This window comes from Saccostrea echinata, unplaced genomic scaffold (assembly GCF_033153115.1).
Source record: "Saccostrea echinata isolate AGI-Se365-2 ecotype Australia unplaced genomic scaffold, CSIRO_AGI_Sech_v1 ptg000056l, whole genome shotgun sequence".
Classification (NCBI taxonomy): domain Eukaryota; kingdom Metazoa; phylum Mollusca; class Bivalvia; order Ostreida; family Ostreidae; genus Saccostrea; species Saccostrea echinata.
In genome coordinates this window covers 15,065,303-15,088,776 of record NW_026889805.1, presented here as the reverse complement: position 1 = coordinate 15,088,776, position 23,474 = coordinate 15,065,303, and the positions used below count along the sequence as shown (strand labels likewise).

The following is a 23,474-nucleotide window of genomic DNA, read 5'->3' as shown; positions in this document are numbered from 1 at the left end:
TAAACTATTGTGGCTATTCCCTACCCCATGGGAGCCATGATCTCAATAAACTTAAATCTACACTACCTGAGGACACTTCAGTATTAGTATTCTAAATCATAGCCTTGTTGTTCTTGAGATTTTTAACATATTTTCCTTACACATTCCCAAGTAAAACTTAAGTGTCTTATTGTGGCCCCATCCCAGTGGTCCCCACCCCACCTGAGGGGGTCAAGATTTGAACAAACTTGAATCTTCACTACTTTTATATGATTAATCATGGCCCTGCTGTTCTTGAGAACTTCTTGAGATTTTTTTCAGATATCTTCTATATATTCTAACATAAATTTAAACAAAACTGAATCTACACTACATGTACAGGTATGTCAGGAAGCTTTCATGCAACTTTCATCTTTTCTGGCCCGGGTGGTTCTTGAGAAAATTTTAAAATTTTCACTCATTCTTCATTATCTCCTTTTAAAAGAGGAAGTGATTGCTTCATTTGAACAAACTAGAAGCCTCTTTACCCGAAGATGCCTTGTGCCAAGTTTTGCTGTGTGCTTCTGGAAGAAAAAGCTTACAGAAGACACAAGACAGATGGTACAGGACAGACAGAAGCAGGACACCCTTCAATAGCTCACTGCAGCCTTTGGCTCAGGTGAGATGATAAAAAAAAGTTTCAATTACCGTAAAGAAAAATCAGATCACTATTATTCTTTTCAATCCTTTCATTAATTTAGAAAGTACAAAGGGTAACAAAGTTTCTAGCCACACTGGAGTATGACATGAATTTAACAACTGATTACAGTAACAGAATAGGCTTCTTGCTATTTATAAATACAACTTAATAAGCAGATAATTTCATACTATATCACAGAATAAATTTGGTGCTTTTGTTTAGAAACAGACACATCAATATGAACTGAATATAAATTCTTGCATTTAAGCAACAACATTGCAATCTGGTGTCCTAATATATGTATATGACAAATTAACAATCTGTGAATTCAACTTTTGTTGTGCTTGTTTGCAATTTTTATTTATTCATTTTTTTTCATATTTTGTTTTTGCCAACAAAAAAAATATATGGCAAAACATATGGCAATGGACCCCAAATAATTCTTGGTATATAAGATAAATAAGAAATGTATAAGCATGAATATATTATAAATTCAGTCACCACTGATGTTCAAAGATTCAGAAGTTTCAGAAGTTCCATTTTAAATGGGAAACCAACAGTCTATTTTTTCTTTATATTTTCTCTTTTTTTTTCATGTGTAAGAAAAAGCCAGCTTTTAATATGGAAATCACAAGGTCTCTGTTAAAGAGAGCAAGTGGTTAATGAACCATTAAGATTATTAAACAATTCGGGAATATGGCTCTTAATGTCATATACACCATAATTAAATTAAATGTAAAATCTGTATGAAACATGAATCACATTGTATAATAGCACTATTGACATCATAAAAAAAAATAAAATAGAATAAAATAAATAAATCAAACAAAACAGAAAAGCAGTCATAAATAAGAGTACATCAAAGAGTTATGACAAATAATTAACAAGACACATTGATTAGCACACATGTTTGTAAACAGCACCATAAAAAGTAATGTTCATTCTGAACTTTAATTTGCACTTTAAACTGAATTTACTTCTCCCAATGAACAAATCAAATATGAATGAGATAAAAAAAAAAAATAAACCAAGGGGAAATGTTAGATGTTAAAGTACAGGAAGTTAATAACTAAATATCAACTTACAGCTAGTTACAATCAATACACAATCCAAATGTGTTGATTGTCCAAGCTTAAGGCTGTAGAACCGTAAAAAACTTTTCCTGTTAGATGTAAAACATTCTAGATTCACAATTTTACAAACTTAACTTCCAAATGAATTGGAACACTACGCAGGTTAGAATCTGATTGATATTGTAAGAAAAAAATGAAAAAAAAGAAGCTTTTTCTCTGAAAAAAAAATTAACTCTTGCATCAAAAAGATTTTTATATTATGTTAATTTTTTTTTTAATTTTAAGTAAGATATAAATGAATGTTCTGATAAAAAAAAAATCCTTTTTTAAACTCTCACAAAACAACAAGCACATGCATATACATGGTGAAACTGAGAATTTGTCATGTCATTTACATAATGTTTTTGATGAATAACAGTACCTCTTCTAAAATTGTGAAAGTTTATGGTCCCAGAGTCAGGGTCTCACACAATACTTAGAGTTACCAGACAACAATTTATTATGACTTTTCCTAGTGGAGTATTTCTGTGTGCACATATTCCTATGCAAAAATGTTTCAACAATTTATTTATAAAACAAAGATTTGGCACTTTGTTTTAACCAAAAAAGGAAAAAAATCTCAAATGAACTATTCCTCTTTGATAGTGACCAGCACTATAAAGAAGTAATCTTCCAAAAAATACTCTTAATTATTGAAATACATTTAAACAACCCATATTTCCCTATATTCAATATTTAAATATTCAAGTCATATTTAATGAAAAGTTAAACCATAGTAAGAGGTAAATAAATTATAGAAAAATGGACAAGTTGATAGCTAAATAAAAAATACCTTCTACACAACAAAATATTCTCTCCATGTTTACAGAACTCAGAATGAGAGGATTGCAATTTCATATTTTTAATTCATAAATATAATGTATTTGAAAAAGGTGTGGAAAAGGTGAAGCAATTGTCCATTTGACTAAATTATTAAGAAAAGCTCTACACATGTGTTAGGACATCAGGCATGTATGTTAACTTGACTAAAAATCAAAGCATAAAATGAGAATATAGAATCTTAATTTGATACAATGACTGTTAAGTACATGCATCAGAGTTTGGTTTGCTCATCATCTAGATTGATACAAACTGAACCTTCTGTCCAGAAGGGGAAATCCCAGACATCATCAGTGGTTGTGACTTCCTCAGTCTCCGGTGATTCCTCATTAAATATTACCTGACCAGCAGGCAAACTATTGTCAATGGAAGACTGAACTAATGAATTATTATCTTTATCTGCACCTTCACTGGATGTTAGGAAAACTTCCTCTGAAATTTCAGGGTTTCTATCTGGATCAGGCTCAGAAATACCAGTGTGGATGAGACTATTATTGGAATCTTCACATTCTACTGTCTCTTCTGATTGGTCCAGCACTAGTGTTGATTTCTCTGAATGGTTCAATGCTGGTGTGGTATCTGCTGATTGGTCAAGTGCTGGAGTGGTAACTGCTGATTGGTCATGTTCTGGAGTGGCATCTTCAGACTGATCCAGCACTGTTGTGGTATCTTCTGATTGGTCAAATTTTTGTGTATCATCTGATTGGTCCAGAACTGGTGTGGAATCATCTGAGCACTCAGATGAAGGGGATTCTAGGGATTCTGAACGTTGTCTTAATTCGCAAAATTGACAGATACTGTCCCCTACACACTCGCACATAGGACCCACTAATGTTCCACGCCTCTCTCTGACAAATTCACTGAATTTATTACAGTCAATGATGGTGTTTCTCCTCTCTGAACGAGGAAAATCCTCATAAGAAATCCCAGAGTCTCCATCAGAATCATCAGCATAATTCACATCAGGAAAGCATTCCGTGTCATCAGTAGAATCACTCATCTCATCACTGGACCTCTCTGAATTGGATGTATCCAGATGGAGGGTGGCTGTGTTTGGAATGTCGTACAGGTTGCTGTTAGATGTTATAATGCTGAACCTGTCCAGACTGGAATCTCGAGACTGGATACTGAGAACACTTTGTCTGTAATTGTCAAACCTGTCAAGGCCTCTATTTGAGCAAAACTCTGCAACAGATTCATTTAAAGATGGTTTAACAAAATATACAATGTTTATACTGTATGCTGGTATTATTGGTTGAGTGATATGTTTTGATGAACTCCTAAAAGTGACAGAGTTAATTAAACACTTCTCTCCCCCCCCCCCCCCCCCCCTTCCAAAAAAAAAAACAATTTACAGTAAAACCCGGTTATAGCAAAGTTCTGGGGACCTGCAAAATTACTTCACTATATCCTTAAATCGTTATATCTGTATAATGAATTCCTTAAAGTATACATAGCGAATTTGCAAAATGGATTTTTTTTTCATATAAGTATGTATGACTACAAAATGTATTAAAGGGAGTATAAAATACAAATTTACCTTGGAATTCAAAAGTTTTCGGATGAATTAATTGAGTTTCAAATATAAATACTAACAAAAGTAATGTCAATTCAATATTTTAAAAATTTATATCTTTGAAAATTTGCTATAAAAGATATAAATTTCATTATTTTTTACTTCTAGGGGACACAAAATCAGTTCGCTATAACTGTAAATTTGCTATATCTTAGTTCATAATATCCGTAAAATTTTACAAGGAATTGTTACGGATTTTGATAAGGATGGCAAAGAACATCACTATATCCGTGAATTTACTATATCCATGTTCGTGCTAAACATGTTTTACTGTACAAACATAAAACTAAATAACACCTATCTTTTAACTCTATATAATGCACTTACTGAGGGGTTAAAATCAGTCAATTATGCTTGATTTTTGCTTAATTCGTAGGAAAACTTCATAATCTATTATGTCATAATTAATGAAAGATATGTTTTGTAAATATAAAAATCTAAACTCACCATCCATGAGTTCTCTCTCCTGCCTCTCTACATCCCTGAGTTCTTTGATCTTCATACTGAGTAACCTCTGAAAACACAAAAAATCCAGGAATTTATACTCAATCTTCATCATACAAAAATTTATGAACTTCAAAACCACATGCAGACATAGATTTTAAAAAAGTACACAGTTTATGAGGCAGTCAACTACATGTATGTAGACATTAAAACATAGCACTGCATGTCTCAATTTCAAATTTCATAAGATATAAATTTTAGTACTTCAGAAACTTCTGTTTATTACAGCAGTTCCAGGCCTGACTAACCTTTAGCTTTATTAATCTGTCATGGAGTTCAACCTTTTTACAACAATCCACAAATAACACAACCATTCTGAAATGAGAAAATAAAGTAACATGTAATAATTGTAATGTAACGTAGTAAAACATGATTACAGCAAACACCATCATAATTAGGGTTGTCAAATAGATCTATTTTTAGTAACTGCATGGTTACTCACCTGCCTATCCAATGGAATACTCAGTCAATAATTCAAAATTTAAACCTATCATCCTCATGATTGTACTGTTCTTGATCAGAGTATCTCTGGTCTATATGATTATATTAAATTAGGATCTACATGTATTTGCTGATGTTAAGTAAGTTATAGAATGAAATGAAGAAGACAAAATTGAAAACTATACTTTTAATACATTTACAAGAGGCCCATGGGCCACAATGCTCACTTGAGTTGCCATGACTCTGCTGTTCATCAGCAGATTTCATGGCAATCATGGCTTTGCTGTTCTTGGGAAGACGATTTTTAAAAGATTTTTTCTATACATGTATATTCCTACGTAAAACTTTGACTGACCATTGTGACCTCACCCTATTCCTAAGGGTCAAGAATGAAAATTTGAACACAACTGAATCTAAACTACCTAATGATGCTTCCATATAAATATGACTAATCATGGCTTTGTTGTTCTTGTGAAGATTTTTAAAGATTTTCCCTAAATATTCCTATATAAAACTTTAATCTCCCATTGTGGCCCCACCTTACCCCCATGATTTGAAAATGTGTAATCATATGCCATGTTCTGCTTCATATTAAACAATTAGTTTAGATAATACATTAAAATTTTCATGGTAATATGATATTGATCACATAAACACTGCACACTGCAGAAATTCTGATTCCATGATAGTTTTATGCCACTAGCATGAGCTGCCCATAGATGGAAGATAGAATAAATGGAAATCTACCATGAATGACACAATTTGTAATAGATTAGTATTAACATGCTAAACCAAGAAAAAAGTCATTGAATACATTACTTGGATGTATTTTCCCAATGCAATTACAGTTTTTAACACAACAGTGATTTCTGTTCACTATTTCAGTATTTTATTGTTTTTGATTATTTTTCCTGGAAAATATGACTGGTATCCTATGTTGAAAATGAACTAAAAAAAAAAAACAATATGTACACCTTTATATGATGTAATTTTCTCAAAGTCCAAAAATCATTTTTATTAGTTTTTAGAGCTCCTTTAAAAGCATCTAAAATTTTACATTTTATCATACTCAAGGTTTTGACAATGATGTTGCTTGGCCATACATTGAAATTGTAGCTCAGAGTCTACTAGTTTTTATAATATTCATGTCATACATGTAGTGAATGGGACAATTTGTACCCAGACTTGAAGAATTATTAGGTATGGCCACCCCATTATTAAGTCTTACACCCTGAACAGAAATATGAGCCTTGGTATAGTCTACAGTATTTATCCTTGTACTAACACAGAGTTGTGTACCTTGCTCAAGTATAATTGTGTTGAAATATTCACAAATCTGTAGGAAAAATATAATTTTAGAAGAATTTTAAAGAAATTTATATTTTTAAGAACCATGGCAGCAACTTCATTAAAACTGAAAACCAGTGAATAAAATTTGTGGTTTTCTTATGTACATGTAGTCCACTTGAATACCAAGTTTTATTGAAATCAGACCAAAACTGTAGTAAAGTACATATTAAACAAAAATTTCAGAGAAATTTCTATTTTTAGTATACATGTATGTAACCATGGCAACATTGCTCATCAAAATGAAAAAAAAAGCAGTAAAGAAAATTGTGTACTAGTATCTTAATTGATTTTACTGAAATCAGACCAAAATTTACTAAGATTAGTAGTATTTTGAAGCTTGTTTCCAAATGAACAAACAGGCAGACAGATGGACAACAGACATTTTACAACTGCATAATCTTTTCATATCCTTGACCAGTACAGCTAGATAAAAGATATCATACTTCATTGCTTGCAAGATACAATACTTATAATAGTTGCAATATAAAGACAAAGATTTTTTTATACTAAATAGCTTATTCATGTAGCAGTGGCAATTAAAATCTTATTTTTGTAGCTTTTTAGCCAGAGCATTGAATGAAGAGCAGTAGTCAATAAATAAATCACACATAAATTCCCCTACTTTGAACATTTATCTCTAAAGATCAACCCTTATGATCAAAAGCAAGGAAGTTATTTCATATCTAAAACCCACTTTTAACAAAAGCAAGTGAACTGGTGTATTTATGCTTGTGAAAGAAGGAAAATATCTCTTTTGCTTTATCAGAAATTATTCCTTGTTCTGTATATTTTTTTTTAACAAACTGGGCATTTGGAGATCCCTCAGAACACCTTATGGGGGGGGGACATTACTCTGCCTGTAGGGACTATTTTTTTTTCTTTTAGAAATCATTACTCTTTGCTGTTTTGGACTTCGACTTTAGGCTACTAAAATGTAATGATCTGTTTTTCAATTAAAAAAGAGGGAATTAACTGAAATTTCAAATGCAGAGTTTTGGGCAGAACAAATATTACTTTGAGCATCAAGTCAGTGTTTTCTAATTCCTTTTTCACTGTTTACATTCCTGTCTAGTATTGTATTAGATTTTTCATCAACAGATTTACTGCTCTATCCAATGCTCATCTTTTTGTGGTTATTTAACTCCACTCTTATATGTTGTAAAGGATGAGGTACAGTGAAATCACTAATTTTTGTCAGGGTTTAATTCTCGTTGTTTTCGAGATTTGAAGAGACCAACAAATTCATGTCCACCACAAAGTGTAAAATGTCACATACATAACTACTCAACAATTCTTCATCCATGAAATCAAATCCCCACAAACCAATAGTTTTTCCTCAAACCACAAAGTTCTGACCCCACCAAAATATGTTATTTTACAGTACGCAGGTTGGTTTTAGTCCTTTTCATATCCATGGCAGGCTGCTCCAAGCCAAACATTGCTAATCTGAACTTCAGTCAAAACTCTTTCTAAAGGTGACAGAATTTTTTAAAGCAGATAAGCATGTCCACAAAGACATCTTGAACAGAATACCACTGAAAAATCAGCCCACTGAAAAAAAATACTGTACTACCATGTTTGTTAGCTAATCACATAGAATAAACCATCAATACTGAGAAAAATTACCAATTTTTGATTGTTTAGATAATGAAATAATAGATTTACTGGATACATGTATTTTGTATGCTATCTAACATCATTTACCCAAGATTTTTAAATTCTTCTTTAGGCCTTAGCTTATTTTTAACCCCAAAACATCCTTATAGTTGTATTTGTTTGCCTGAAGTTGTATGTTTTTTAACATTGGGACTAGAGATTCTGACCAATATTCACAGAAAGCCCTGATTATGCATGCCCCTCTTCTTTTTCTAATTTCTTAAAAAGAGGCTCATTGGTCTTGATGGTCACCTGAATATCCTGTGCATATTGTATACTTTTCAGTGATTCAGAATGACTTTCCTTTCATATAATTATCATACACCGTTAACGTGTAGATTAACACACTCAAAATTTAGTGCAATATTCTCTATATTAAACTGATTAATCAAAAATTAGCACATTTGGAACATTGTTTCCATCTTATTTTACTGTATATTTGAAATAGCTGACAAGAAAATGAGTGAACAGCACAAAAATACGAATTCTGCTACTGGTATATTAAGTATATTTATAGTGTACTTATGCTTTTCATATTCCTCTACTTTCATTAATTCATTCAATCTTTATTTCCTCCATTTGGAGATTTGATAAACAAAACAACAATTAATTTGAAAGTTTTCTTCCAATGATCTTGAACTTTTTAAAATGGCTTTTCTAATTCATTAGATAACCATAACACTGCCATGGGTAACCATTATGTCCACAAAGAAATTCTGCTTTCTAAAATTTTATAACTTTCCTTTCAACAATTTTGACCTTGTCAAAATGACCTTGAATCATTGCTGTGACAAACCCTATGCAAGCTAGAACACAATCAACTTTTGTGAAAAGCAAGAGGTTCTACAATCTAAGAATAACAAAACTATGGCTAAGCCAAAAATTTGTTATTCTGAACCTGTGATCATGACCTTGAGATATGACAATTAAAACATTGCCATCTTTGGGTACCAACATTTTTTACCTTGACCTTTGAGTATGACCTACTTAAGAAAAAATTTAATCTTGGCCATTACTTTTGAACGGTGGATACTACGGCTTTCATATCAGATATCACATGTATATTCTTAATGTGACAAGATCTTTTTTGGGTACCAACATTTTTAACCTCTGACCTAGATCTTTTAGTTTGTTCTACATTTGGAAAAAACTTTATCTTGCCTATAACTTTTGAATGGTTGGTGCTAGGGCTTTCATATTTCACTTGTGCATTTCTTGTGACAAGACCATTCCTTAGGTACCAACATTGACCTTGAACATGGAGTTTTGACCTACATTTGTAAAACTTTAACCTTGGCCTTGAGCTGCCATATGGACACATCTTGTTAAACTTGAATTTAGTTTTGTTTTTGTTGCAACAAAATTAAAACAGTATGAGGAATGGCATTTTAAAAGATTTTCACATACTCTTTCTTTAGTAGTTATAGCAACATTGAAAACAAGAACTATAGGTCTATAGTATAGTATACTTTTGTTCCAGGTTTTATTGAAATTGGACCAAAAGAGTGCTTTGAAAGATTTTCACAGATATTTCTATTTTAAGTAACCATGAGAACATCCCTTGTTGAAATCAAAAACAGATGAACAGAATTATGCTTTCACTCGTGTACCAAGCTTTCCTGAAACTAGAGGAGTAGTATTTTGAAAAATTATTTACAAAGGGATAGACAGTCAGATGATAGACACCTAACCATTTAACATTAGCTCTACTGGTAAACATTCCAAGTTGGATTAAAATATATTTTGGATGAACATGATCATTTGTTTGTTTCTCTACCTTGCCTGGTTTCCACTTGATTGGATAACAGATACTAGTTCCTGGTGGGTTGCAAATTCTACACTCTTTCCATTGACAGACAAAATTATGTCCCCTGAAAAAATATTTAAAGCGGTATATATTTATTACTTTTGATAACATACTTTCAATTTATCAATTAGCAAACCACGTTACTGCATTAAAACTTGAATGCATAAGCTGGTGTGCATTATCTGGTACTATAAATGGGTATTTGTGCATTTAGGACATTTAATACTTCTTAAGTACACTGTCAAAAATTCATTTAAAAAAGTAAAGACTTCTCGAGTCTTTTGAAAACTAAATTCATGTACAGGGCAGGTACACATGTGTCTACCTTGCAGCCAAGGAAAAAATAATTCAAAATTAAAGACTGTCAAAAGAAGGTCATAATGTTCAAAACTTTAAATATATATAACATAATATTTTTTTTTTATCATACATCCTCATCAAAATTCAATAAGCATCTGCAGACATAGTGAAAAACCTAGATTATCAAATAATGTATAAAGCACACCTCAACAAATGCCAGCTTTAAGGTAGTCAAAGTCTCATACTAATTAAAAATCAATGTCAGATGCATAATTATTACACTACTGTGTTTTAGTTATTTGTCTGGAAAATATCAGCATATAACAACAACATCCCTTGATCCATCCCTTAATAAATGGCCTGGTAAGAGTTTTTGAAGCAGGTGCATTCACAGGTTATCATTAGTCTAAAATACATCAAATTTGCAGAAATCTGCTAGTTTGCCATGGGTATGGCTTATAGTTTCTTGAGAATGGTGCTCCAAAAACTTTAACCTGGTTATTCATTCCTCGGACACAGCATCAGACCATGCATCATCTATGCAAGTTCCTTCAAGGTTAGGCTTTTGAATATTTAGGAAATAATCTGATCCAAAAGCTTCCTATTCCTGATGAGACTGTAGCTCCACTGATTTGTACTTATAACAAAAGAAGAAAGGTAGCACTTGGACTTGAAACTATGGCAACAGAAATAAATAGAATAATGATTCTTGATTAAGTCTCTTTGTGTGGCAAATTGCAAAAAAAAAGTTTTATTGCAGTCAGACCTAACTCTAGAAGGAGTAGCACTTTAAAAGAATTTCACAGAAATTTCTATTTTTAGAAGCATCATTCATCAAAATAAAAAAAATATATATACAATAATGTATCTCAGTGTACCATTAGTTATATTAAAATCAGACCAAACAGTAGGAGGAGTAGCAGTATTATAGAGGTTAATTCACAAAAATTTCTATCTTAAGCATCTATGCTTTCACCTTTATTGAAATAAGAAATAGATATGCAGAAATATGTATTTAGTGTAACTTATGTACCAAGCAATACTGAAATCAGATCAAAACTGTAGCAAACCTGAAGGAGATATAGCAATTTGAAAAACTGCTTGCAGACAAAAGACAGACATATGACAAGACACCTTACTGTCACATATTAAGCTCTTCTGGTCTATCTCTGACAGTAGAGCTACTAAAAGGAAGCTACCTGGGCTACGAATCTGAAATAAAATATTTCAGATGTATAAAAAGTATGATTTGCATTATGTAACACACATACATCATCCATGCAAGTGTAATGCTTGAACAGGCGCGTATCCAGGATTTGAAGTTAGAGGGGGCGCAAAAAGTAGGCAGGGGGACCAGTGGGTCCAGGGCGAAGCCCTGGTGGGGGTCCAGGGGGCGAAGCCCCCGGAAGCTCCTGGATTCTAGAGATTTTGTAGGGTAAAAATGAGGTCTACCAAGTAGAAATTTTTACATTTTCTCGACGAAACTATGATTTACCCTAACTTTGACAATTTGGGGGGGGGGGGGGGGGGCGCGCGCCGAGTGCGCCCCCCCCCTTAAATCCGCCACTATTGAAGGTAGAAAATGGACCTTCTCCTAAAATTTTGACCCAAGACACCATGCTAGAGTGTAGCACAAACTCCCCTCTATTTGAGGTATTAAAATCCATACAGTTTTACTTATGTGTGGGTGGGATATATAAATTTTTTTAGCGTGACTTTGATTTTACCTCTTCTCATGCCTGCTATGTGTGCTGGTCCATTTAATGCAACATAATCCACATATGTATAAACTTCTATCTCTCCCGTTTTCTTGTTTTTAAATCCATATGTCTGCAATGAATCCAAAATTCAAAATACATACTTGATTTAAATGTATCAAATTCGTATACTGATGTTACTAATAATTCATTTTGGGTTCCACTTTTACTCATAACACTGTATAAAAACTCTGTTGGAATGGAGGTCTCAACAAGAAGTCTGTGAGCAAATGCTCACTAGTAATACCCCCGCTCTGATGTGAATATACCCTCTCATGTTGACATCTGAGTCATACAAAAATGAATCCCACTATTTGGCATGCCTAAACAAAGATTGTGCTAAAATTTCAAGCATCTGCACTGGGTACAGTTGCTGAGAAAACTGTGATAGAAATTTGGTATGGACAGATGCACAGATAAACAGGAAGTTGACATCGGATTTGAACAAACATGAAGCCCATTATTTGGCATGCCTAAACAAAGATTGTGCTAAAATTTCAATCATCTGTGATGAGTTAAGTTGCTGACAAAACTGTGACAAAAATTTGTCACTGACACACAGCTAGACAGACACACAAGAGTTAAACAGTATACACCTCCCTACTCCTCCTTAAGATATCATGTGGTTATATATGAAGGAATAACTCCAGACAATGTTGAAAACAAATAAAGTTTACATATAAGGTCTATACAGACTGGATAAACTGATAGTAATTAAGGGCTTCTTGGAGTCTTTGGTTCAATACATATGTAAGCAAAAATTCTCCTTGCAATGTTATATCATGACATTTTTGAATTCTTTCATTGCTGTCATGTTTTAATTTAAGGTAATTTTTCTGTGCACCAGATGATCACATTTTGCAAAAGTTCATGCTTTAAATGTTTATCTCTTCAAACATTCTTATCTTTCTTCGTGTCTGAGAATGTCTGCACAAGACTGAATATAACTCAACTCTGAAACCAAATACAGTATTATTGTAATAAAGAATACCACTGACACTTTATCATTCTGATAATGATTTTTTTTTTTCAGTTTAATTCTTAATTTTGTTAATTCTATAACATAATATCATACATGTTTGTACCTTGTGTATATGCATTACACCAGTGGTTTTTTTTTAATGTTTATTCAGGACACATTTTAAGAGAGAACCTTAAGATGTTAATCTATACAGAGAATGCATAAAAAAGATTTTATGGTAATTGTTTACTGGCTTTGTGTGACATTTAATGATTAATTTTACTCTTAAACTTCAAAATCAACATAAACAAAAGCTCATTTGATTTTACTGGAACTAATTCCTTGTAGGCATACATTTAAATCCATGTAAACAAAAAATAGTGCAGTCAGTTACAACACTGAACTTTCTGCAAGGAAACATATTAAAGAGTGGTTGTTGTTTCCTTCATTTTTTAAAAATATGTTAAAAAACAAAAAAAAGGAAGGAAAAGAAATTCAATATTAGAATTTGCAGGCAACATCAAAGAAATAAATTCAACTTCAAACATGTCAAATACATTCAACATTATCTTGTGTTAAAGACTGTCTTGCAATTAATTAAGGAAGCATACTAGCAACATAGCCAAGGTTTTTGGTTATAGATTTATATCATGCAAGTTTGGTTAGGTTTATATTATGCAAATTGTGGCTAGCACTCACAGCCCCTAAGATTTGTTTATCATACTTCAAAAATACTTTAAACCATTAAAATCAGGTTTTGACAACTTTTTTTTAACACCAAAGTACATGTAAGACTTAAAACTTCAATTGGTTTTTCCTTTTGTTATTTCCATATGATTCTTCCCTGAAGAAATTTTAATTACTTTAATATATAATGCATGATTCACTTTCACATTAACTTCCAACCTTCTTGCAATTGATATTAATCAGTCACAGTCATATCAGTGAATGTTGTCTTCTGGCAGTCCTTACATTTAGGTTTTTATGATAACAATTACCATAAATGCAATGTAAAGTGAAATATTATAATGTCTATGCTTATTTATTTACTATTGATTCAATATATACATTTCAGAAATGTATATATATACATGTATATAGGGAATCCCCCCCCCCCCTCCCTCTTTTTATTTCTGATTTCTGCTTCATGAGGGATCAAGTTTAAAGCTGGACAATTAAACAGATAAGGATATAACTTTAACATTGAAGAATACCTTCGGATGAAAATAAAACAGAACTAAATTAATCTGTATTAGACATTTTAAAAATCCATCAGTAGAGAGGGTTTCAAAACACACAAAAAGACCACATATTAGGCCATATAAATTTAAAATTTAGATTCTCATCCTAATTTGCTAAAAAAATGGGGCGGGTGGGCGGGTTTTATTTTTTATTTTTTATAAATGAATGTATCAACAAAACATTCGTACACATAATTTTTACATTATGTTAATGCCAATATGAATAAATTTTATTGTTTTCATATTCTTTTAAATATCTACAGAAGATTCTTGTTATAGAAAATTAAAATATTTATAGTTTTATTAACAAATAATCAAGTACACAGATACGGCACACGCCAAACAAAATGAGGTGCTGATCCTAATAAATTGCATATGCATGTTTTCTCAGCGACCTTTCCCCAAATACCTTATAGTTTTACCAACAACTCCTTCTATTCTGTGTGATATACAGATATCACAGACTTCTACTGTCCTCATACATTCAATCGTTCTTGAGACTTGACATGTTCGACATTAAAATATATCATATTTACAAAAACAGGATTGTGTAAATCTGTAAAATATTCTACTGAAAAGCCTAGGCCTTAACAGTTTTAAGATTTAACATTTCCTTAGCACTATTATTCTCTAAAGTCTTTGGACGATGTTTTATTATTTTTTTTAATGCAAAATCACATACAACTGGAGATCGTTATTTAAAACTTGACCATGTGTATTTTCTTCGTCTGTTTTTACTTGGTTAAAATCTCTTTAAAAACTTGCCCATGCCAGTGATGGTATCTAGATGTGTTTATATGTTATTTTTGCTTTTCTGCCTTCTCTTTACTGACAAATTATCTTTTCCTTACGTATTTAAACTGCTTTTATTGCCGATATTTCTCCATTCTTCACATAGTTTTTTTTTGCTATAAATAGCGCCACGCGACTTTTAATACAGACGGGAGATAACTCTTAAATTTTGACCCAGATTCTTGCTGCATAAAAATACATGAAAATAATACGCTTGGCATCCAAAAAACAAAATAAAAAAACAACGGGGCGGGGCACTTTGAGAGGGGCGGGCGGGGATGAGAATCTAAAGATTAATTTTACCTGGCCTTAAATCGTGTTCCAAGTCCAATAAGAAAACATCACACAAGTGGTAACTACATCATTACTACTGTTTTGGGAGATAAATATAAAAAGCTCAGTAATGAACGTTGCAGTAGTGTGCTTTACTTTATGGATCAAGAAAGGTAGTCACTGGTTTGACCATATACATGTATAAAATAGCTACTACATAGGTCAAGCATGGTACAAAAATAGACATAACTATAGTTCCAAGGAAAATCAAAATGTGCTCAAAAAATCCAAGTGTCCTGATAGAAATACACCTGTCCCAATAGACAATCATATTGAAATTAAGATAAAAAATTGTATGTTTTACAGATAACTCTATAAACATTATGGTTTATTAAAGTTTAAGCATACTGTACACGTTATACTGTTTAAAATAAGCCTACTTCTTTTTATATTTACATGTATGAGCAAGATTACTTTTTCAGCCATAGAATTCACTACATTTTTAATACTTCTAGAGGTAATTGTAGCTCTTTTGTCCACCCCTAAACAGTGAGTCTATTCCTTGAACCTCAGAAGATACCTGTATTTAATGGTACAACTGCAGTACTAACAGACCTGTATAGTGAATCCCCAGGAGTCATTGTCCTTCTTTAGGAGGATGGTACGTCTTTTTCTGTTGTCCAGAGGGTCAGAAGGAATGTTCCGTTCAGCCTCCAGATGGTCCAAGTCTGGCCCCACCGATGATATGGGCTTCAGCATCCGTGCCTTCTGAAAACACAACCTTTATAAACATTGCTTGTAAATATCAGTAATATTTTAACTTAGTTATTTCAATTTTTGCTGCATCCCAAGGTACCTAAATTTAAGTAAGATTTAAATTTTTAAAATCTGCACTTCGTCCCTGGCTATACATGTCCCTTACCTTTCTATCCAAATAAAACACATTCATGTTTTAGACTGAAGCTAGGTACATAAGTTTAAATTTTATCAAAATTTAAATAACACCAAACAAAATAAATCAAACTTCCAAGCAACTGATAAAAGTAGATGAGCGTGGTGTTGACAAAGTGTAGGGGGCTGGGAACATATCATAAATGACTTTAAAAACAAGAGAAGATTTGGTTTAAGTTTTGGGCTGTGGAGCACCCTTGACACTGTTGAAGTACTTCTGCAGCGTACAAGCTAGGCTTTCCTTCAGGCTGTCCAGAAAACTCTTGACACCTTATTAACTGGAATGGGATTAGTGTAAGTAGACATTAAGCTGAGAATGGGACAAGAAGTGGATAGTTAATGGAGCTCTAGAAGTCAATATTTACGTCTGTGTAATTGTTGTTTTTCTCAGAAGTGGCTCATGTTAATGATGTATTTACGTCAAAATACAAAGTGATACACATTCTTAACTTGGTTGTACCAAGAATGCAAAATTGAAAATTTTAATTTCAACATTTTCCCAAGACCCTTCATGATAAGCTAAACTATCATAATGTTGCATATACATGTAGCTTCCCTGTTTTAATATGTACATGTATTACTCATTTATGGAAAATGACTTCACTTTAAATGTACAGTACCAAATTTCATTAAAATCAGAATGCAATTGTGATAATCTGTTATCTATAGGGGAAAAAACCTTTTAAATTAATCATGCGTTCTCAATACATTTTATGATCATATGACATGTTTTAAAAATGAGGCTTACTTTTAATTTCAAACAAACAGTACTGGTAGCTATATAATGTACCGTATATGGAATTCATATAAAGTCATTCTTATGTAGTCCTGCATAACCTTCCTATACCATTTTCAAAATAGTCTTCTTTGTAGGCTTAATTTCTAGTGAAAAAAATTCGGCTGTTCCATCTTTAAGTCATCAGCTCCCATATGCATGTATTAAATAGATTCCAAGGACAACCAAGCATAGATAAATTGTTTAATGATCAGGATGTTTTTTCACTAAAATTGGAGCTCCTATAAAAAATAAAAGTTCCTGTTTAATTATTAAGATTCAACTATCTGTACAAAGCTCATTTTATAGTGAAAAGATCTGTTGACATATTACAAAAAAAAAAAACCAGGACATAAGGCCAGGTAAAATTAATCTTCAGATTCTCATCCCCGCCCGCCCCTCTCAAAGTGCCCCACCCCATTGTTTTTTATTTTGCTTTTTGGGTGCCAAACGTATTATATTCAGCAAGAATCTGGGTCAAAATTTAAGAGTTATCTCCCTTCTGTATTAAAAGTCGCGTGGCGCTATTTATAGCAAAAAAAAAAAAAAAAACTATGTGAAGAATGGAGAAAAATTGGCGATAAAAGCAGTTTAAATATGTAATGAAAAAATAATTTGTCAGTATAGAGACGGCTGAAAAGCAAAAATAACATATAAACACATCTAGATACTATCACTGGCATGGGAAAGTTTTTAAAGAGATTTTAACCAAGTAAAACAGATGAAGGAAATACACATGGTCAAGTTTTAAATAACGATCTCAAGCTGTATGTGATTTTGCATTAAAAAAATAAAACATCGCCCAAAGACTTTAGAGAATAACAGTGCTAAGGAAATGTTAAATCTTAAAACTGTTCAGGCCTAGGCTTTTCAGTAGAATATTTTACAGATTTACACAATCCTGTTTTGCAAATATAATATATTTCAATGTCGAACATGTCAAGTCTCAAGAACGATTGAATGTATGAGGACAGTGGAAATCTGTGATAAATCACACAGAACAGATGGAGTTGTTGGTAAAACTATAGGTATTTGGGGAATTAGGCCGATGAGAAAACATGCATATGCAATTTATTAGGATCAGCACCTCATTTTGTTTGTCGTGTGCCGTATCTGTGTACTTGATAATTTGTTAATAAAACTATAAATATTTTAATTTTCTATAACAAGAATCTTCTGTAGATATTTAAAAGAATATGAAAACAATAAAATCTATTCATATTGGCATTAACATCATGTAAAAATTACGTGTATGAATGTTTTGTTGATACTTTCATTTATAAAAAATAAAAAATAAAATCCGCCCACCCGCCCAAATTTTTTAGCAAATTAGGATGAGAATCTAAATTTTAAATTTATGTGGCCTAAAAACTAGAAAAGTAATTTTATATTCATACATTAGATAGATAGGGTGAGATTAATGGGGTAGTCATTCAAGGGTACACCACACAGCTGAAATCGTGTGGATACAATAGAACGACATTGACAGGACGTATTTAAGCTTTAGGTTCATATCCGAGTAAACCCCTGTAGCATCTCAAGTCTTTTGACAAAATATAATACTTTAAATACATTCAAATATTTTACTAAGACAAATAGAAGGTAACTAACGTATTCTACTACTTGTGAATATTAAATTTTAAACTTTAATACTATTTTTCCTCATTTAACCAATAAAAAAAATTAAGGGAATAAATGACCTTTTTAATTTCAACATTTAATTCAATTAAGTACAACTAAGTGACTATAAAATCCCCCAGTGATCTGCATGGTAAATCACCATGGGTACCTACTAGGACACACTTAAGTCGTCTTATATTTTGACACCAGAGATCATCATTAATTAATATAACGGAAATAAACCTGACATAAACTAATATTAATTGATTAAGTGTTAGAGTATAGAAGCCATCTGTAACTGTCAGGCACGTAAAATCTGTCTCCAGTGGACTGATTGACTCTAATTATATACCGTTTACATCAGAGAATGATCGTAAGAAACAATATAATGACGAAAATCGAGCCTTTGTCTTCTCAGCGATACACATCAACGATTCAACAGGTCAACATTTACACTGATTATTACTCTCACTTGTCAAGAACAACCCTCAAGTTTTAATTAGAATCGACAATTTTATCCAAATACAAATTCATCTGATTTATATCAGGGGATTTTTTTCCATTAATCCAAGTCCTATGGTTTAAAAGAATTAAAACTAATCATGGTACTATAGATATGCTATATAACATTACCAGCAAACAGAAATGGTATTTTTATATATACATGAACTAAGACTTATATTAATTAACACCTGTTTCTTATCATTGTTCATTGTATTATGTTACTGTATTGCAAAACTTTTTTTTTCAAAGTATAATCCAAGTATCTTACTTACATCATTTTCCTTGAAAATAATGTAAAGATTTTTTAAAATTACTTTTTATTTTTCAAAGAAGATTGCAATTGCTTTATTTGTTTAATATGCAACATCATAAACATAAATGTACAACCAATGTCAATCATAATAAGAGAGCAATACCAATATAAGCTATTTTACCAAAATAAATCAGACCAAATATAGCTACTGATCGAGTTTTGCTGACATGCTTATACCCTGATTTTCTGAAAAAAAAGTCCAACATTTTAAAATGGTTTATCATGGAAGAGCAAAAAATAGCAATTGGACACTGTATGAGACAATAAGTGATTAAGACTCACAACCTAAAATAAAAATTTTGAGTTTCTGAATCTCCTAAGTCAGTAAGTGTAATGTTCAGTGGACCTGATTTTCAGACTGCCTCTGACTTCATAGACCATTGTCTGAAACTATAGGAACCCAGTGTGAAGTTTGGAAACTGTTCCTACTAACATTTGGACACTGTAGCAACCCCCTACGAAAACATGTTCCAGTGTTCTGGAACTGATTTTGATTTTCCTGAACAATAACTCAGGACCTCACGTCAAACATTTGAGAATGGTATCTTTTTAAACTTGAGCAATGGACCCAAAACCTCCAACAAATTGTCTAGGCAATATGACATATATCACCTGTATAGATCAATGAACCTCCTATATCGGAAAAGTTTATTGTTCTTATCCTGATTACATTTTTATTGATTATTCTAATTCTTACAAATCCAATTACGCAATACATGTATCTTATAATAATTCTGATTTATTTTTTTTACAATTATCTCAACATCTTATTATATAATATTCCAGATAAGGTAATTCTATTCAAAGGTATTGTTTCCTGAAAACTCACTTATTTATGATTTACATATATAGCTTTATAATTTACATATATAGCTTTATGATTTACATATATAGCTTGTTCTTCTTGATAAAATAATGATCTTATAGTTTATATATATCCTTTGCAATTTTGATTCATTTTTCAAAGTGAGCTATGAATCTCACAATGTTCAGATCAAAAGGAAATAATACACTAAAGGCATATGCTTTAAATTATAGATTTAATGAAATTCGAAATGTTGTCTGTATGATAAATAAAGAAATCAGTGCCTTTGACAAGTGGATTTAATCACCCCGAATGACCTGCTGTTTGATTGAGAGTGTGTATTGATTAGGGGTCTAGTCCCCGTTCTGTGTATTGACTCTGGAGCATTGCCAGACCTGTAACACTTTTTATGGAGCACGCTGATCTATTTAATTTTATAATTATTCAACTTCAATGTTCAAGTGTCCTGACTATGTACACAATGTCTTCAATAAAATTTTAATCTATTTTTTAGATTATTTGTTTTTAGTACATCACCTCATAAAGTTTAAGGAAATAATATTTCACTTCATAATTTACAATCAGTAAGCTTTAGATTTAAGGTAAGAACCACGAATGTGTATGAGGAGAAAACATTTTTAGATTACAATACCAATATGACCTGGCCTATATGTTTTTTCTAAGCAGTTTCACTCATTCAAAAATAAACTTCTTCTAGGAAGAGTAAGATTCACAACTCTGTACATCATAGAAGTATCTAAGATCAATGTATCAAGTTGTTAAACACAACTATTTACTTAAAATATAGGAATGTTTTCACAAAGAGCTTGTTAACATTTATCTTTTCCTGATCGAGAAATACATACAAAGTCAACAACTGGCTTTATTTGTGTTTAAAGCTAAAAGCCATCATTATGCATGTCCCCTCCAGAAAGTAAACCATTCAGTTAAAGCATGACCCTATCGCATATATTTAATTATCAGACAATTATTCTGATACTATGTCACTTTGCTTAGATTAGTTTGCAGGATGTGAACTTAAAAACCTGAAAATTAAAATCTTTTACATTTAACATAATATTAACTTGGTTTTCTTTTTAAATGTAATTACATGTTATATATATGCAATTCAAATGATAATTCATGTTTGCCTATCTTACATCTAATTATATGTTTCAGTGGTTTTTAGGTATCACCAAAAACCATCTCAGCTAATGTTATTTAATTTTATTATACCTCTACTAAGAATACTCAAATTTGATTGGCTTGTTAGAAGGCTTTTAAACTCAATAATGACTCCAAAAAGTACCGTTTACAGCAATAATGACCTAGGAATCATTGCACGTGGGGTATAATGACCGGTCAATAAAATTAATGACCGCTAAAAATGACCTGTTAATCCAAATTCCATTCAAATTTTAAAAAAAATATGCATACAGTAATGATTGTACATTACAAAAATTGCCGTTATAAAAATATGTATAGTATTTTTAGGATACGGAACACGATTGGCCTTTAGATGCGTCATAACATTTATCGTTTTCATTGAAATTAACTTTCGTTACAATACAATGTCAAATTCAACGAACGCAGACTGGGCTCTCTTGTACAGTAAAAGTCTGCACCAGATTGTCATTGTAGTCGGGAATGGTATCTGTGAATTTATAAAAATGCAATGTTACTGACAATCACAGAGTGTTTTAATAAATCGGCGGTGCAAAAACTTACAAGACTAGCAGCCGAAAAGTAAACAACTTCACAAGCGAATCCCGATCCCGATGGAACACTGATAACAGTTTGTAGGTCTTATACATGTAATTGATTATTTTAGTAATTAAGCTTACAAAAATTGCCTTAACTTATATCGGTATAATAAAACAATTGATTACCCCTTATGAGTTCAACATGGTAAAATAAGGACCCTCGACCTGGCCCACTCGCTGACCTGACCTGACCTCGGCCGCTACGCGGCCTCGGTCAGGTCAGGTCACCTCGTGGGCCAGGTCTTGGGTCCTTATTTTACCATGTTGACCGCATAAGGGGTAATTAATTGTATAATAGTAAACCTATAGTATCAGGAAGAAATAATTCTCAACTCAATTATTCATGACTGACACAGCAGGGGATACATATCTGAAACCAAACTGCAAGACTTAAGACTAACTAAAAAGGAACATTTAGTAATAGCTGCCCAAATTGAAGATGTGGTGTCCTAGCTGTTATAGCATACTAATCATAGGCATCAGAACCAGGGGGCTGAAGGGGGGGGGGGGGCTTAGCCCTCCACACTTTTTTGCAAAGATAGACGTATATAGGCATTGAAAATTGGGTTAGCCCCCCAAACATTTTTTGTTGGTTTAGCCCTCCTCCCCCACTTTCAATTTGCTTCCGACATTTATGCTGATGACAAAAACAAAAAAAAGTAGCTATAGTTCCTAAAATGTCAAACATACTAGTACCAGCTACAACAGATGTACCAATGAGTAATGACAACACACTCGGGATTTTGTCCAATAAATATATTATGGATACATGGTGATCATGCATTCATTAAAAAGACATAAGAAAAAGGTTTAAAATACAAGGAAAAAAGGGTGTATTGAATAATTTTATGCATGCAGTCATGCACTTGTGCTCATAGTTATATTAATGTACACACATGCATTCATGAGCATATTAAGTTTAAAAAAAAGTAAATAATGAAATTAGAAAAATAAGTATCTTTATACTTCAATGATGACACACATTTATACAAAAACTTTCTATTTTCTAAAATGTCAAGGTAGAGGATATGTGCGTTATTGTCAATACAACAAACATAATGTGTGATACGCCCCCTTCTTTTACATTAGGTATCAGATGACACTTGAGCGCATTTTCGGCTGCATTTCTAGATTATACTATATAACGCTTTTTCAAATATATATGTCACAGAGACATGTGTTATTAAATATCTTAACGACTTTTTTCTTCTAGAAAAAAATAATATACTATGTATAATTTAAAAAAGGGGGGTATTGAATCATTACAAGCATGCATGCATGTTTTTTGTAGACTTACCTTTCTCTTGTCCGGAGGGTGTGTTTGAAAAGTTGTCAAATCCATCGCTCCATCGCTTACTCCCCACTGATCATTTATGTGGTACCTTTACCATGTCTGTGCTGTCAACTTATCGTAATGACCGATTGTGATCAGAGCGCGCCGGCGTGTACCTCAGGTGTCAACATTTCTTACCTTT

The 23,474-nt window shown here is 32.2% G+C and overlaps 1 protein-coding gene across 2 annotated transcripts; it reads right to left on the bottom strand.

The window, feature by feature from the left end:
• Positions 1-1,186: 1,186 nt before the first annotated feature.
• Positions 1,187-23,471, bottom strand: LOC133173266 (uncharacterized). Of its 2 annotated transcripts, none has more exons than XM_061308251.1 (7): positions 23,297-23,471; positions 15,884-16,036; positions 11,972-12,074; positions 9,915-10,008; positions 4,939-5,005; positions 4,634-4,700; positions 1,187-3,795 (listed from the first exon to the last, which is right to left on the bottom strand). In XM_061308251.1, the coding sequence occupies exons 1-7, from the start codon at positions 23,339-23,341 to the stop codon at positions 2,825-2,827; spliced, it is 1,500 nt and encodes a 499-aa protein (XP_061164235.1). In that variant the 5' UTR covers positions 23,342-23,471; the 3' UTR covers positions 1,187-2,824. The 2 variants fall into 2 exon arrangements, with proteins under 2 accessions (XP_061164235.1, XP_061164236.1); XM_061308252.1 differs by lacking the exon at positions 23,297-23,471 and adding an exon at positions 16,191-16,356.
• Positions 23,472-23,474: the final 3 nt, after the last annotated feature.